Below are 16,065 nucleotides of genomic sequence, written 5' to 3'. Positions count from 1 at the left end.
ACGACGATCCATGCTTCTAAGATCCACCCAACAAAGTCTTGAGATGTTGACTCCAATGAAGTCAAAGGAGATCAAGTTATTGAAATAAAATAAGGTATCAATATAAAGTGACAATATAAAAGTATCCGCATAAAATGCTCTGAGAGGTCTCTCTCATGCAACATCTTAATAAGAGGTGTTGAGTATTCCTGTGAATTGCTCAAGATTCAAATGGACTAAGAACACCTTACATTGCTCTTGCAAAGAAGTGGTTCGCACTCAAACAGCCATAAAACCTGTGGAATTTTATCTCAATACGGTATTCAAAAAAATGCAGCAGGAAGGCACTATTTGTTCTATGTATTTATTTATTTAACACTTATTAAGTACCTACAACGAACCAGGAATTATATTTTATTGTTTAAAAAATTCAAAGCTGTAAAATATGGCCCCAGGTGAGAGATTACCAAAAGCAGCCGGATAGGATCAAAATTGCTCACTTCCAAAATTCTGCTTTGCAGTTCTGCTGAGGATCAAAATCCCCAGAACCAAGGGAAACCCCAAGATGGAGTTGCCCCTGCCAAAGACCAAGAGAAGGAAGTCGGGAGAGCCAGCCCAGGAGAAGAGCCCGACGACGGGCATGAGGCTCTGACACTGGCCTCACCTAGTGCGTTAAGGCATCAGAGCACATCTCGGATCTTGGCAGGATCTCCCACCTTGCCCTCTAATTTGGTTCTAAATCCCTGACTTCTTTCCCTTTTCTCAGTTGGGGGGGGGGAGTAAAACAAATCAAAAAATTTCACTGGGATATATACTTATTGTCCCAATGACTTTATTCGTTGTTTAAGTCTAATCTAAAATTAAAGTCAACAAAATGCATTGTTTTCTTCATCCTCCATTAATGAGAACTGTCCATTCAAAAACTACACTAAGACAATGTCATCCCAAATAGCAATCCAGCTTTAACTGTAGGGCATTGAATCACCTTGCAAACAAATTACAGTCACTGTGATTTACCAATGGTACTGTACTGGGTGTTCTTGGGGTTTCTTTTTGGCAAACTTAGAACAAACCAGAGAACAAAATTTAAGTCTTCATCATCATGTAGAAAAATAAACAAACCTAAAGTATCTACCTATGTGTCAAGTGATTCATACTGCAAAACTAAAATCTACACTTACAGCAGAGTTTTAAAAATCCTCAGTGCAAGAAACATAACCAATTAATACAGATCAATACTTATTAATGAATATGGGAAATTTCCCTATACAGAGGTAGAGTCCAGTGCACAAGGCTAAAACAATATTCAATAGTCTAAACAAGACTGAGTCAGGTTTTACGGAATCCACTTCAAATTTTAAGTTATCAGACTGTATGTACATACATACAATAAATAGACTATACAATTTTTTAAAGTAGTTTAATAAACTCCACAAAATAATAGCAGATGCATTGAAATATTTACATAATTCAATTTTCAAATCTCTCTCATTCAAATAAAAGGGATAAAAATAAGCTTTCTGCTTTAAAGGCAGCAGAACCTCTTTCCTGAAATGGATCGGTAAAATAAGATACTTTACATGAGAGGAACTAATTTATGCTTGAGAGGTATTCATATTCAGCTAAGAAAATATGTCCCTTTTTAAGCTATATAGATTAGGGAATATAAAATGATATTTTCTACATTTTTAGATCTCTATTTAAAGTTCTAAATCCAACTCTTACTTGAAGAGAGAAGCTGATTTTGGTACCCATACAGAGTAGATCAACACCATAATAATGGAAAGATAATTAACTTTTCAGATTCTGTTGTCGGCTTTTGAAAGTTTAGGCCAGAAAGACCTTGACAATATTTCTGGTCCAACCAGTTGTTTACACATGATACAAATCTCACTGAAACCTGACTAGTACTTTTGGCCTGGGGATCCTGGGATTTCAACTTTCTGAGTCTCTTCCGTTTCCAAAGTATGTTTCATCAGAAGCAGGCATGTTTGAGGATCAGGTGTAGGACGTTAGGGTACCCAAGACTAATACCCCAAAGTTCTCCACATTCACAGAGGAAGAAGGTGAAACACAGAGCATCTGCTGCCATTCGCCTCGCAGAGACTTGAAAAGGGAGAAAACTTAGAAGCCTGTCATTGTGACCCAAGAAAATACGCAAAAACCCAAAGCATTATATGCTTCATTGACTCAGATTTTTAGACTTAGTATCAAATTTACTCTGATATTCTATCATTAACCCTTTTATTTTACTTGATACAAAAGATTCTCATCTAGCCCACAAGGAAATTAGGGATAATCAGAAAATGAAAAAGTACGGTCATAATTAATGAAGCATAAACCTTCACAGTTTGAATTTTGTGTAACTTCGCTAAGCACCCACAATGAATATGCAAGTTGAGTTTTTTATTCAATTATCCTGTGAAAAATACCTCAGTAAATAGTAACATTTTGCCCTTCAATGATCTTCCCACTGGAATAACCCACCCCCCCTTTTTTTAATTTTAGATTTTTAAAAAATTTTTATACAAATAGACTAACTTTGATTTAAAGTAAACATATAAAAGTTGAGAAGAATATTGCTTGCAACAATGGACATGGAAGTAGAGGAATGAGCTGGGCAGGGGGTACAGAGAAATGGCTCCTACTCAGTAACTGCAGGCAGACACCTAGCACTCTAGAAAAAACTTCACCCAGAGGACACCCTCCACTGCACATGGTTTCCTTCAGCCCACAAAATCTGACTGATTTGTAACTACAACTTCAGGTCAGAGTAAAAAAAAAAAAAAAACAACAAAAAAAAAAACTGTGAATAAATTGGAAGGCACAAGCACCCATGTGATCTAGAATTTTCTCGGGGTGAGGAATAGGAGGGAAAGGGATACTTTTGGTTCAGCACTACAGTCAAGTTAATTTTGCCACCGTTGAAGAAAAACTGTATAAAATAAAGGCATACAGAAATATAACAAGCGCATCCCACTTGTGAGGAAGAAAGCTCAGAAGACAGCTCACAGGAATAGTGCAGAGAGAAACAACCAGTACTATTTATTTGGATGTCTGTGCCATGGTGGGTACAAACTATATTCTCTGCTCTGTGGGACCAAAACCAAAACAGAAACAAAACCAAAACAAAAATTCCCCCAAATCCCAAAAAAGCAGCTAGAAGGAATGCAAGAAGTCTTACAGAACATACTGATCCAGATGGAGGTGGATAAGCGCGCACTCTTGTCTTTAATGCACATCCGACTTTGTTACCTACTGCTGGGTTTTTCCATCATATTCATCTACTGACCAGACGGGGACTTAAGAAATGGCCGAGCCATTTCACCTTTTCCCTGCCTCTACACGACTTCCCTTTCCCTTTGTTTCCTTCTCCAGGATTAGAGTCTTTTTCCTCCTTGAGGGAAGTGCTGTTAATGACGATGGGGAAGGGCATGAAACGGGATTTCCAGAATACTGATTCGCTTCCCTGGAGGCCTTGCTGCATGTGGGCCACACAGCTTGGAGGCGGTCATCAAGGCAGCCTGACAGAGCTATGAATTTAAAAAGAAAAGGAAAGGAAAACAAAAACAAAACCACCCCAAGTCTGTCTTTTCTCAAACTAAAGGAGAAACGGAGGGATGGTGCGGCCTCCAGCGGGGCCCCCACGGTTAGGAGATGATGGCCGGGGACCACCTGGGCAGAGTCAGATTGTCAGCACTCGCTGACCGCTTCCTCGTGGGTCGACGCAGGTCCTTGTACTTGTCCTCGCAGAGGCGAGAGATGGCCTGAGGGGCAAAAGAGAGACAATTCAGGTCAGGGCCAGCCTCTAAGTGCCCTCCACGCCCTCACTCATCGGACACCAGCCACTGCCGGGTACCAGCATGGTTCCAGGTGCTAAGGACACGTGGTGACAATACTGACGAGAGTTCCTACCCCGTGCAGTTTTCACGCTGTGGCCCAGAGCTGTGCCGCTCACAGTGGAGGCCACAAAGGAAGTATAAATGCAGGCCCTGTCTCCAAAGTGCTTACGGTCTGAGAAAATCATCACAAAATGTACAACAGTTACAGGACGGTGTAGCCTGGGGCTCAGCTAGACGCAGGTTCGATGCTGGCTAACCACTCGGCAGGAGTGGAACCCGGGCCTGTGCCTAAGTGCCGCATCCTCATCTGCAAAAGGGGCAAGGAGCACCCACCCACCTTGTGCAGCGGTAGTAACGCACCACAGTTTCGTGCTGGGCCACATTGGGAGTCAGAGCCACTGACCCAGTGTCTGAGTCAATTCTAGCCAACCAATGAAGAAAGGAACCGGGAGGGGCCAATGTAGCAAGGACAATCCACACTGCCCTCATTTTCTTGATGAAGACAGTGAGACTCTGGGGGGAGACCCTCAGCCAAGAGCAAGGCTCAGCCTTTCCTGGGGGTCAGAGCCCAGTCACAGCTCTTTCAGGGTTACTCCTGGGTGCAGGTTGAGAGCACATCAATGACAAAGTGGGAGCCAGCTCACATCACCCCAGATGTCTTGTCCTGGTCACATTCACCTTTCTTTCTGTCAAAATAACCCAGGACTGGGGCTGACTTCACTTGTGATGATGCAAACATGAGATCTTTTAACTTGTATACAGTTCAAGCAATAGGCCAGGGACGAGGCAGGGGCTAGGAAAACACCTGGCAAGAAGTCACCATCAAGGGACAAAGGCACAAAAGCAACAGACCCTGATCACATCATCATGGCTCTCACTGAAGTGACAACAATAATCCTTCCAGCGGCTCCCTTCAGCTAATAATCCTCCCTGCTTCCCCTTCAGCTAACTCTGTGATCTCCTCCCCCACATTTTCCTCCCACCTCACCCACCCCGCTCTGTGGCGGCCACTCCAATCCCCATCACCTGAGCCTGAGCTGGCTCCCACTGTAGGTTCCGAAGCAGCTCTTCCCTCAGGCTGGAGGTTTCTGCAAAGCTAAGACATCCCACGCTAGAGTCCTCAAGGAACCATGGCTGACTCAGTGAGGCTCCTGGCAACGGCAACCCCCGCCCCACTGCTGCTTTTGCGCTCATCTCCTAACACACTAGTTTATTGTTATGTTTAATAAACTAGTATTACGTTTACTGTTTACTGTCTGTGTCCTCCCAGCAGAACGCAAACTCCAAAAAGCCAGCTTTGTTCACGATGGTGTCTGGTAACCAGTGCCTGGGATCAGGGGACCCTAAGTAAACAGGTGCCGAATGGATGTGTAAGCGCCGACCAAGATGAGCGTGCGACAGGGGCATGTGCCTATCAGGCTATGGTCAAAGGACTGGGAACAGGGTGCTGACAACTGATTCTCATTTATTTTCTGAAACCCATAACTGCACTTGGAACTGCAACTTCGGTGGCAGCTGGGAGCAGGGATTAGAAGAGAGAAATAGGAGTTGAGGACGTCTTCCTCCAAATGACAGATGAATGAGGGCAGGAGATGACCTAGAACACTGGGAATTCCCCATGTGAAACACATTTCACACACATAATGCAGGTGACACACTTAAGAGAAAATCAGATCCCTCACAGACATGAGAGCAACGATTTTTGAAAGTAAATTATTTTCGTTTATTTAAACTCTCTGAGATTACTGTGTGTGGTTTCTCAGCTTATGAACAGTACACAGGTCTGAATGGAATATCATAATGATGAATGAGCAATGTACAATCTTATTCTAGATTTCACGATGTAAACTCTGAGCTTTCACCCCATCTCCCATATGCATACAGAGATACTAACTTATGTCAAAGAAAAATGACCAGGCTAATGAAAAGACCACTTTGCCTTGGTTCCTGGTGCACGCCAGCCTCCACACTCTACCTTGCACTTATCAAATCAGCCATGTGTACTGTGCCCAAGCAGTACAGAGCTTCAGGTAAAGGCCACTTCGAGTACGTCTCACTCCCCCTTGCTTTCCACAATGGGGTTCAAGTTTGCTAACCAAATGGACTAAGAGGGATGCTGGGGTCTGGAGAATAATGAAATCCCATTCCTTAAAAATTATTTCAAAGGGATGCCAAGTGCTTTTCCAGATAGAAGCACTATCCTCCCACAGAAGAGCGTCTCAGGAAGCTCCGATTCTCGGGAGGAGGGAGAACATTCTTGTCAGGACTATGGGCCTTCGTCAGCCCAGTGAGTCCATGGAGCACTGGTGTGACAGCCCCAGTAGTAGGCGAGCACCCCCTCTTCCCACTCAGATAACCCACCAGAGTTAACAGCCCTGTGTCAGCCAGCCTGTGTACCCGCAGTGCAGCTGACCCGCAACACCGGACGCTCTCCCTCGGGGAGCCACAGAGCCGCAGATGAAGGGGCTGCTTCCAGGAGCTCCACGCCCGTCCCCTCGGCAGGACAACAGCCACTGGGCATGAGGGCTTCCGGGGCCTGCCACTCGGGCTCAAACACAGCGCCTGCTCACTGTGAAATTGAATCCTATTTCACGTGTGTACCCGTGAGAGTCTGACAACACTTGTCTGGTTTTCCATTTCTTGCTCAAGAGAAATGGGAGATTTAACTGAGCAGCTGCTTCCTAACAGCCAGCACACAATTATAGTAAAGTGGCTGAGTTCGGAAAACCTCCCTGGGCTTTTATTTTAAACACTGTGTGCCATATCCAGTCTGTTCCACAGTTTTACTGAGTTTCTTCTTGGGATTGGCATACTATGTACTTTTTTACAATTTTATTTAAAATCTTGGCTTGTTTAAGCTTGCGAACCATAATAACCTCTTCCCCTGTATCTCTAGACTTTGTTTCGTTCACAGCTATTAACTCTGTTAGACCAGCATGCTAGCCACCCTGACCCTGTACCGAATCAGGGGATAACGTGTCACTCAGATCGGACAATAGGGCAGGCAGCACAGACCTCCTGGGTCTCACCAAGCTTGGGACATGACTATACCATCTACTGCTTTGATCAAAGGGTCTATGGGATGCGACCACAACAGTGCCTGGGGATGAAGGTACAGAGAGCCTGGGCACACCTTCTCTGGAGGAAGGGGTTCCACCAGTGATCCTCCTGGTCACCCCACCACTTTTCATCCAGTCACCAAGTCAGACGGGAAGTGCTAGGTGCAAATATGAAGCTGAGCTATGTACACAAGTCATGAGCACAGAAGGTACACAGCTTAACACTGATGACCCCAAATCCAGACCAAGACCCAAGGGGCTAGCCCCAGCTCTAACTGGGCTGTGGAGAAGAAAAAATAAAAAGCAGAATATACAAACTGAGGGTTGCTGGGTGGTGGGGGAGGAGGGACAGGGTGGCTGGATTATGGACACTGGGGAGGGTATGTGCTATGGTGAGTGCTGCGAACTGTGTAAGCCTGACGATTCACAGACCCGTACCCCTGAAGCAAATAACACTTATATGTTAATAAAAAAAAAATAAAAAAGCAGAATATAACTTTTTGGGATTCCCAATCATTAGGGTCGTCTGGTATCTTTTTCCTTATAATAGTGCATGTCGAGAAATACTTTTTTCTGAGCATATCTTTTTAAAAACCAGGTCCTTTTTTTTTTTTAAACATTTGAAGAATAGAAATGATGCACATTAAATAAAAACTGATATTTAGAAGGTTATTAAAACTATGATTGGATGAATTATAACCAACTAAATGACCTCACCAACTCTAAATCCAGGGTAACCTGTCTGTATTTCCTAACAACACGCAGTGGGAGAAATTAGCATGGTGACCTCCCACTTCCGGGAGACCCAGATGAGGCTTCTGCAATAGGGCTTCAAAAACCAGTATGTGAAAGCCTCTTACCTCGAGCTTGTGAGCCCTCTCCCTGCTCAGGGGCTCCAAGGGAAAGCTCAGGTTGTTTGCTTCTGCCAGAGAACGAAGATCAAAATAATACTTGGCATAAACACTGGAAGGAACGTTGATGTTGAACTGCAGCAATTCCAGAAACTGTCGCTCCAGCTCATTCCTGCAAGCAAAGACAGCAAGAGCCCACGTTTAGCTGAGCTACCGGGCTGTGTGGCCCACCACGGCAAGGTGCCAGAGACCAGACTCGAGGAAACTGCGACCTCCAGAGAGGAAAGCCATTCAAGTAACTGCCTGGCTGGACACCAGAGCTGCAGTTTAGCCACCAAGTAGGTATTAAAAGCCAAATGATCAAGTGCCCAGAAGGATGAGGCCTGATTAGCCGGGGGGACCACCAGCAAGTGCTGGAGGGTGATACGATTCCCGAAGACCCGACCACACGCACAGCAGCTCCAGCTGCAAACCCCAGCACGATCCACTGAACACGGGGCAGATGAAGCAGTTGAGAGCAGCCAAGTGGAGTCTGGCAAGGGGCCAAGACAGGGGCCCAGGGGAAAAGCCTCTGTTACCCCTAGAGGCCCGTCTTTCCTCAGTGGCCCTTCCCTGGGAGAAGAGTGGGAGAAGAGTGGAGGAAGTGCGGTAGGGGCCTCCCAGGCAAAGCGGGGTGTGGGAGAATGAATCATAGCCCTGGACTCACAGAAAGGGAACCCACCAACTCTGAAGAATGAGAGCAGTAAGGCCCACACCTGAGCACGTGTCTAGTCCTGCGGAGGGCCTGTCAACATGGACAGAGGAGCCCACCCCAGGGCCTGGTTCAGCAGGGCTGGGGTGGGCCTAAGAACATGTCTTTCTAACAAGCTCCCTTGGGATGATGACATGGCTGGTCTCAGCCCAAACTTCTAGAACCACTCACCCCCAGACACTGGTCAGTAAAGGAGCCAACACAGGTATTAAGATCCAACTGGCCAACCCATTTATAGTTTGATGGAAATGAATGATGGGTAGCCAGAATAAATTTTAAAACTTCTATTTGGAGACCTTCCCCATGTCGATTATCTTTTAGATCAGGTTCATTTCTTGACAGTACCTGGAGGGAGAAAAGTCCTCAGCGATGGCTCAGTTTGTTGAGCACTAGTCCCAGGTCGGGCACGCACTTTCAGCATCGTCTCCCCCTCGAAGCACCCTGTGCTCCCAAGCACACTACACAGCCCTCAATTTCTGTCCTTTATCAGACTCCACCACAAGTGTCACCTTAACTCAGTGTTCCTGCCTGTATCCTCCTAGCCAGAAACCGGGCCACCTGGCCCCATCACAGTACCTGATATACAGCTAGTGTTTGATAATTACCCTTACTGAATGGAGCGGCTTCGGTGGAGGGACGGAGGAAGGCTTCCCAGAGAATTAAGAGATGAACTGAGTGTGGAAACACAGAGCTCTAGTGGAGAGGAACAAGGGTTGGGGCAGGGGATTTCTGGCAGGAGACCTGATCACCATCTCCTATAAGTGAATCTGAAGGCTGACAAACCCTGCCCAAGTGCTAGGCCTCACCCCAACTATCCCAGACCCCTCTCCATGGGCTCCACTGAACACCGAGCCCCAAGTTCCAGATCCCAGATGCAGGCACCTGATGTTTTGTAGCCTCAGACTAACTCAGCACCATCCTGTCCCCATGGTGTACCTGAGAACTCGTCTGTCCACCCCCGGTGAGTCACCTCACTAAGCCATCAGAGACAGAAAGGACTCTGTCCCAGTCTTGTGCTGCTGTGACAGCAAGGGACAGGAGCACCGAGGTGGTGGGGAAGGCAGGCTGGGATCTGAGCAAGACTGGTCAGACAGAGAAGGTACTGGGCGAATGGGAGTTGGTACAGAAGGTTCGTGGTCCTCAGATGGGAGGACTGAGAAGTTACATTCAGGTCTTTTCATCAGAGAAACACCATGATTTGTCGTTTCTATACAGTCTAGTGAATGGAGGTGACCTCCAAATGGGCATATCGTGCTAAATTTTAGTCTTTTAAAGAGTCTAAATTACTTTGACTTATTTAGGATAATTTTTGCTTTAAATAAGTTTTATTTATGCTTCCTTTAAATGAAATTTAACAAGAGATCATCCTGCAAAATACTAGAACTCAGCTAAGATTTTAATGAAACAAGAGTTAAAAATACTGCTAAGGCCAGAGGTGCCAAAACAAATGGGCTAGAAGGCACTCTCCCTGGGGGACTGTGGGACGGCCCGGGGACAGACTGCCGACTGGTGGCCAAAGGCGCCACTGCAGCTCTTACTCTCTGGAGGCTAAGAAAAACTCGCCTTTTTCCGACAGCTAGTCTGTTACTCCTGGCCCAGAGGGTGGCAAGGTAGCAGTGACTCTTGTTGAGGGGATACTCTCTGACTAAAGTCAAGAGAAATCTCTTTCTGCACAAGGGGGCATTTTCCTCAAGGTTCCTTGGGAAAAAATAGTCTTTCTTCGGGGGTTTCTTTTTTAAGCTCTGAGGGAAATATGGGCCTTAGAGCTGCTGTGCTTTCTAACTAAGGCAAGATTTAGCAAACAAAAGTAATTCCCGAAGTCTGAATTCCCAAACCGCAGTGGAACAGCTTCCAGGGACATGTGACAGCTTGCTACATGACAAATCACAAGAAACTCTCCTTACTCCATTTTAGAGGCCCCTTCACAAGTTGTGAATTGTGCTAATTCAGCTGGGTTTCTTTACAGTTTTGATTTAATATAACATGTATTTCTGAATATATTTGTTTACAGATTTGAGTTTAGTTCTTATAAATTTTAATCAGAACGATTTTCTCATGACTATGCTGTTGAGGGCAGTAATTCCATCAAGCCTGTTCTCTCTGTTGTTTTTATCATCGAAACATTTACCATCTATCTGCTTTTCTGGAAAAATGGGTTCACTTTACAAAACCAGCCACTAACAGCCTAGCAATCCCACTTCTGGGCACAGACACAAAGAACTGGAAGCAGGGACTCCAGGAGAGATCCGTGCACCCGTGCTCCTGGCAGCGCTATTCACAGCAGCCAAGGGCAGAAGCAGTGCAAGTGTCCAGGTGTCCAGCAATGGGTGAATGGATAAACAAAACAGAGTATGTACAAGGACTGTAATATTCTTTACCTTAAAAAGGAAGAAAATTCCAGTATGTGCTGCTACACAGATGACCCCTGAGGACACCATGCTAAGTGAAATAAGCCAGTCACAAAGAGACAATACTGGGCAAGTTCGCTTCTGTGAGGCATCCAGGGTAGTGACATTCAGAGACAAAGCAGAACGATGGCCAGGGGGAGGGGAATGTGGGGACCTATTATTTACTGGACACACAGTTTCTGGTTGGTGATCGTTGCACAACAATGTGAATGCACTTAATGCCACATAACTGTACACTTAAAAATGGCTAAAATAGTCTAATTTATGCCATGCATATTTTACCACAATTAAAACTGAAAACCAAAGACCAGGCACCCTACACCATGGAGGGTGGGAGGTTTTTGCTGCATCTTTCTGCTATGCAGCACTGAAACCAGTCTCTTGGAGCCTTCCCATTGAGATCGGGAACACAAAAAGGATGCCCACTCTATCCACTGTTGTCCAACATAGTACTAGAAGTCCTAGCAACAGCAATCAGACAACAAAAAGAAATAAAAGGTATTCAGATTGGCAAAGAAGAAGTCAAACTCTCTCTCTTCACAGATGATGTGATACTTTATATGGAAAACCCAAAAGACTCCACCTCCAAACTCCTAGAACTCATAGAGCAATTCAGTAACGTGGCAGGATACAAAACTGATGCAAAGAAATCAGCTGCTTTATTATACACTAACAATGAAACTGTAGAAAGGGAAAATTAGAGAATTGATTCCGTTTTTATAATAGCTCCAAAAACCGTAAGATACCTTGGAATAAACCTAACCAATGAGGTAAAAGATCTATACTCGAGGAACTACAGAACACTCATGAAAGAAACTAAAGAAGACACAAAAAGATGGAAAAACAATCCATGCTCTTGGATCGGAAGAATAAACATTGTTAAAATGTCTATGCTGCCCAGAGCAATCTATACTTTCAATGCCATTCCGATCAAAGTATCATTTGGCATTTTTCAAAGTGCTGGAACAAACAATCTAAAATTTGTCTGGAACCAGGAAAGACTCCGAATCACCAAGGAAATGTTGAAAAAGAAAAACAAAGCTGGGGGCATCACGTTGCCTGATTTCTCCTTATTTCAGATTCCTTGTTTATATTTGAAAATGACTCTTCCAAGGTTACTGCAAAACAAAAACAAACCAACCCCAAAGTTTAATTTCTTTTAACAGCATTTTTGCCTGTCAATGTTCATCCTCCCTTTCCCATGCATAGCAACTGTTCATTCTCGAATATTCCACCTTACACAAAAGCTGACACGTGGTGGTGTGACCACTTACTGTTGGCAAGATAGAAAGAAACAAAGACTGGCCCATGGCCCTATCTTGCCGCACAACGTCAGCCTGAATCTGAAGTCTGACTGACTGACGCTGGTGGCCCCAACGGTCTACCTGCAAGTTTCAGTGACACTTGTCTTAAAATGTTCTTCAACCTGCGTTCCCAGCCATTTGCACACATGATCAGCTGCCTTCCAAGCCAAAACCCCACTGTCTGAAGGTGGAAAGGACTCCAAGTCCAAGTCCTTCACTGTTGGATGATTCTTTAGCTGGAAATGAAACTGGGCTCGGAAACATCAGGAAGGTTACATCAGGACGCTAGGACACAGGCAAGGCCACAAAGAAGGGTGCAGAAGGAGACAGAAGTACAGACGCCTGGAAAGAGCACCAACATGCACATTTTTATAAAGCTTCCCATCTGAAACTTGGGAGTCGTCTCCCCACTAAGGAGCCCCAGGGGAAAGCTTAGGGTGCCTCTGCCAGGAAATGAACACTTGCTACTGACTTGAGACTAACACAGTGCCAAGTGCCAGAGCCCCTAGTTTCCAGCGATGTCCCACGCTGCTCCCTCTCCCCATTGCTGCCCCCAAGTTCATATGGTTTGACTGAAAAAGACTGAAATCAAGCACTCATTTTTTAATATTCGAACAGGAAATCTAGGATTCTGTACAGATGCTACAAAGTAACTTAAAGCCCCTCCACAAGGGTGGTTCAGCCACATGACCCCCTGAATGGCTTCTTGAACACATCAAATCTCATTCCTTCTCAATAAAGTTTACTGGATGTGTTAGTTTGCTATTGTAGCAAAATATCCCAAGACTGTCCTTCTGTCTGCTCCCTATAACCTAATCTCTTGTTTAGGACACATCATATTTGACTAAGGTCTATTCTAATGACCTCATTTTTACTTAATTACTTCTTGAAACACCTGATCTCCAAATATGGTTACATGTTGAGGTACTAGGGGTTAGGACTTCACATGTGCATTTGAGGGAGATGCTACTCAGCCCTTGACACTCTATCTTCTAGCCCCTCAAAATTCACATCCACCTCACATGCAGAAAACATTCACCCCCTCCCAACAGCCCAAAAGTCTCAACCCATTCCAGCATCAACTCCAAGTTCAAAAATCTCAACTAAATCAGGTATGGCTGAGACTAGAGGTCTGATTCGTCCTGAGGCAAAATTCCTCTCCAGGTGTGAACCTGTGAAGCTTCCTCACTGTGGAAGTTATCTGCTTCTGAAGTACAATGGTCACACAGGCATAGACAGACGTTCCCGCTACAAAAGGGAGAAATCAAAAAGTAGAAAGGGTTCTCAGGTCTCAAGCCAGTCTGAAATCTAGCAAGGCAAATGCATTTGATTTTCAGGCTTGAGAATAATCTTTGGCTGATGCTCTAGCATCCAGCCCAGTGAGAGGGGAGCCCTGCCACTGGGCTCTCTTAGCCAAGGGCAGCAGCCCACATCCTAGCCGAGGGGGAAGCAGCCTCAGCCCTGCCCACTTGCAAACTGCCTCCATGGTCATTTTCCCTTTTTAAGGATAACACGTCAGAGTAGACAGGTCTTCTGGAGAATCCTAAAGTTTGACAGCCTTCCTTCATTTTGTCCTGTCTTGTCCCCTTCAGTTTAAACTGGCAGCACTTCCGCTGGGATGACTGACTGGAACACCAAGCCACACTCGTAATCTCTTGAGCAAATACTGTACAGCCACACCATCACTGTTCTCTCCAGAGCACGCTTTCTCATTTTTTGCAATAGGGATAAGCAGAGGTTGGAAAATTTGAGTTCTTCCAAATCTCCAACATCTGGTCCCTTCTTGCTTAACAACTCCTTCTTCAATTTCTCTCTCCTCAGATTTTATTAGAGGCAGCAAGGAGAAACCAGGCACGGTTTCTAAACATTCTGCTTAGAAATCTCCTCAGCTAAATATTCAAGTTCATTCTCGAATATTCCACCTTACACAAACACTAGAACACAACTTGGCCAAGTTCTTTGTCACTGTGTAACAGTTATTGCCCTTGGTACAGTGCCCAGCAGCATGTTTCTCATTTCTGACACCTCACTCCAGGAGCACCTTTAACAGTCCTATTTCTAGCAATATTCTGTTTGCAGTAAATGTATATCTCTAAGATTGAGAGAAGCTTCCTCTAAAGCTCTCTGCTTCCTGAGTCCTCGTCAGAATCACCTTTCTCAATCATGTCTCTACCAACCAGCTCTTCAAGGTAATCTAGGATTTTTTTAACATGTGCCTCAAAATTCTGGAATCTTCTACCCATTAGCTAGCTGCAATGCCACCTCCACATCTCTAGGTAACTGTCAGAGCAGCACCCCATTTGCCAGTATCAAGTCTGTGTCAGCCAGCAGGGGCTGCCATAATACAATACCACAGACTGGGGGTTTAAACAGCATTAACTGATTTTCTCACAATTCTGGAGGCTGGAAGTCCAAGATGGGGGTGCCAGCAGCAATGCATTCTTCTGAAGCCTCTCTCTTGGCCTGCAGATGGCCATCTTCTCTCTGTGTCCTCGCATGGCTATCCCTCTGCCTGTGTGGTGTCTCAGTCTATTATATTAGGGCCTGCCCTCCTGACCCTGTTTTAAATCAATTACCTCTTTACGACCTTAGCTCCATATACAGATACATTCTGAGGCAGTGGGTCTTAGGCTTCAACACAGGAATTCTCAGAGAACACAATTCGGCCCATAACACTGGCTATCTGCTGCAGCGCTCAGCGGGGCACTGGGCTTCGTGCTGGTCTAACCCTTACAATACACAAATGCTTTCTCCAAGTGTGCCTAAAAACACAACAGCATCAGGGAACAGATTTCTAGATCTGTAACTTTCATTTCTCACTATTGGAACTGACTTACCCAAGAACACATCAAGTATGTAGGTGCTCCTTCTGGCTCCTCCCTTCCCATTCTTTTGCTCTGGGAGAGAAAGGCAGGCTGCTCACCCTCCCTTACTGAGGTTGCCCCCCCCCATGTGAAAGACCTGCATGGTGGGGCACACATCGGATTACCAAGCATCTGCTCTTTTTATCTTCCTCTGAATTGCCCCTGTCCCCTTTGAAGCCCTAGGCCTCTATCCCAATTCCTGAGCTTAGATGGCATTTAAGCCTCACTCGCCTGAATGGCTTTCAGTCTCATATTTTTATGGGGCTCCCATATGTACAAAATTAAATTTGTTTTTCTCCTGTTGGTCTTATGTCAATTTAATTATTAGACCTAAAAGAACCTAAAAGGGGGAAAAAGGGAAAATTTTTGTTCCTTACATACATACATCACCAACACAAACAGGAAAAGGCAACCATGATGTCATTCCTACAGCATACAACTCAGTGTCAAACGGTATCACGGAGTTGACGGAGTAACCCCCCAATAAAGGAAATGAGTCAGAACTTCTTACCACCTTGCTCTTCTGTGGTCCTGATGACAATTATTTCAGTAGTTGTTTTCACTTTGAAATATAATCAAGACTTTAATTTTTCTTACTATCAAAAACTTCTTTACATTTGTCCTACTTTTTTTATAATAAAGAATTAGAGACACAGGAAGGAGTTTTATAGGTCTACAGCAGAAATAGGCTCTGTAACAAAAGACCCAAGAACACAAACTAGAGTGCCTCACAGGGTACCCCCAACATGGGGTCCCATCTAATCAGTAACCAGAGGCAAGGAGGGCCTTAGGTTAGTGAAGAACCCAGGGTGCCCACATGACACCCCCACCAGCAGCCTGCACAGGCACTGTGAGGTTCCCACATTCCCAGCATTACTGGGTCCAGGAACACAGGAGGTGGACTGAGACACGGCTGGGAAGCTCCTCCAGACTAAAGCTTCCTCAAGGAAGCTGTAACAAACAATATTAGAAAAATTTTAGCAAGAAGTGTCAGAAGTACTAAAAAC

The 16,065-nt window shown here is 45.0% G+C and overlaps 1 protein-coding gene across 2 annotated transcripts in view; it reads right to left on the bottom strand.

Moving 5' to 3' along the window:
* Positions 1-335: 335 nt before the first annotated feature.
* LOC111155590 (cyclin Y) overlaps positions 336-16,065 on the bottom strand; it is a 223,229-nt gene continuing 207,499 nt past the window's right edge. For both annotated transcript variants that reach the window (XM_022515841.1, XM_022515840.1), the window contains 2 exons: positions 7,741-7,903; positions 336-3,746 (listed from right to left, as the gene is read on the bottom strand). In XM_022515841.1, the coding sequence (XP_022371549.1) occupies positions 3,630-3,746; positions 7,741-7,903 (280 nt within the window). In that variant the 3' untranslated portion in view covers positions 336-3,629. The remainder of the gene's footprint in view (positions 3,747-7,740; positions 7,904-16,065) is intronic.

The sequence above is a fragment of the Enhydra lutris genome, unplaced genomic scaffold, assembly GCF_002288905.1.
Source record: "Enhydra lutris kenyoni isolate GAN:26980312 unplaced genomic scaffold, ASM228890v2 scaffoldscaffold42, whole genome shotgun sequence".
NCBI classification, from domain to species: Eukaryota; Metazoa; Chordata; class Mammalia; order Carnivora; family Mustelidae; genus Enhydra; species Enhydra lutris.
This window is presented reverse-complemented; position numbering and strand designations above follow the sequence as displayed.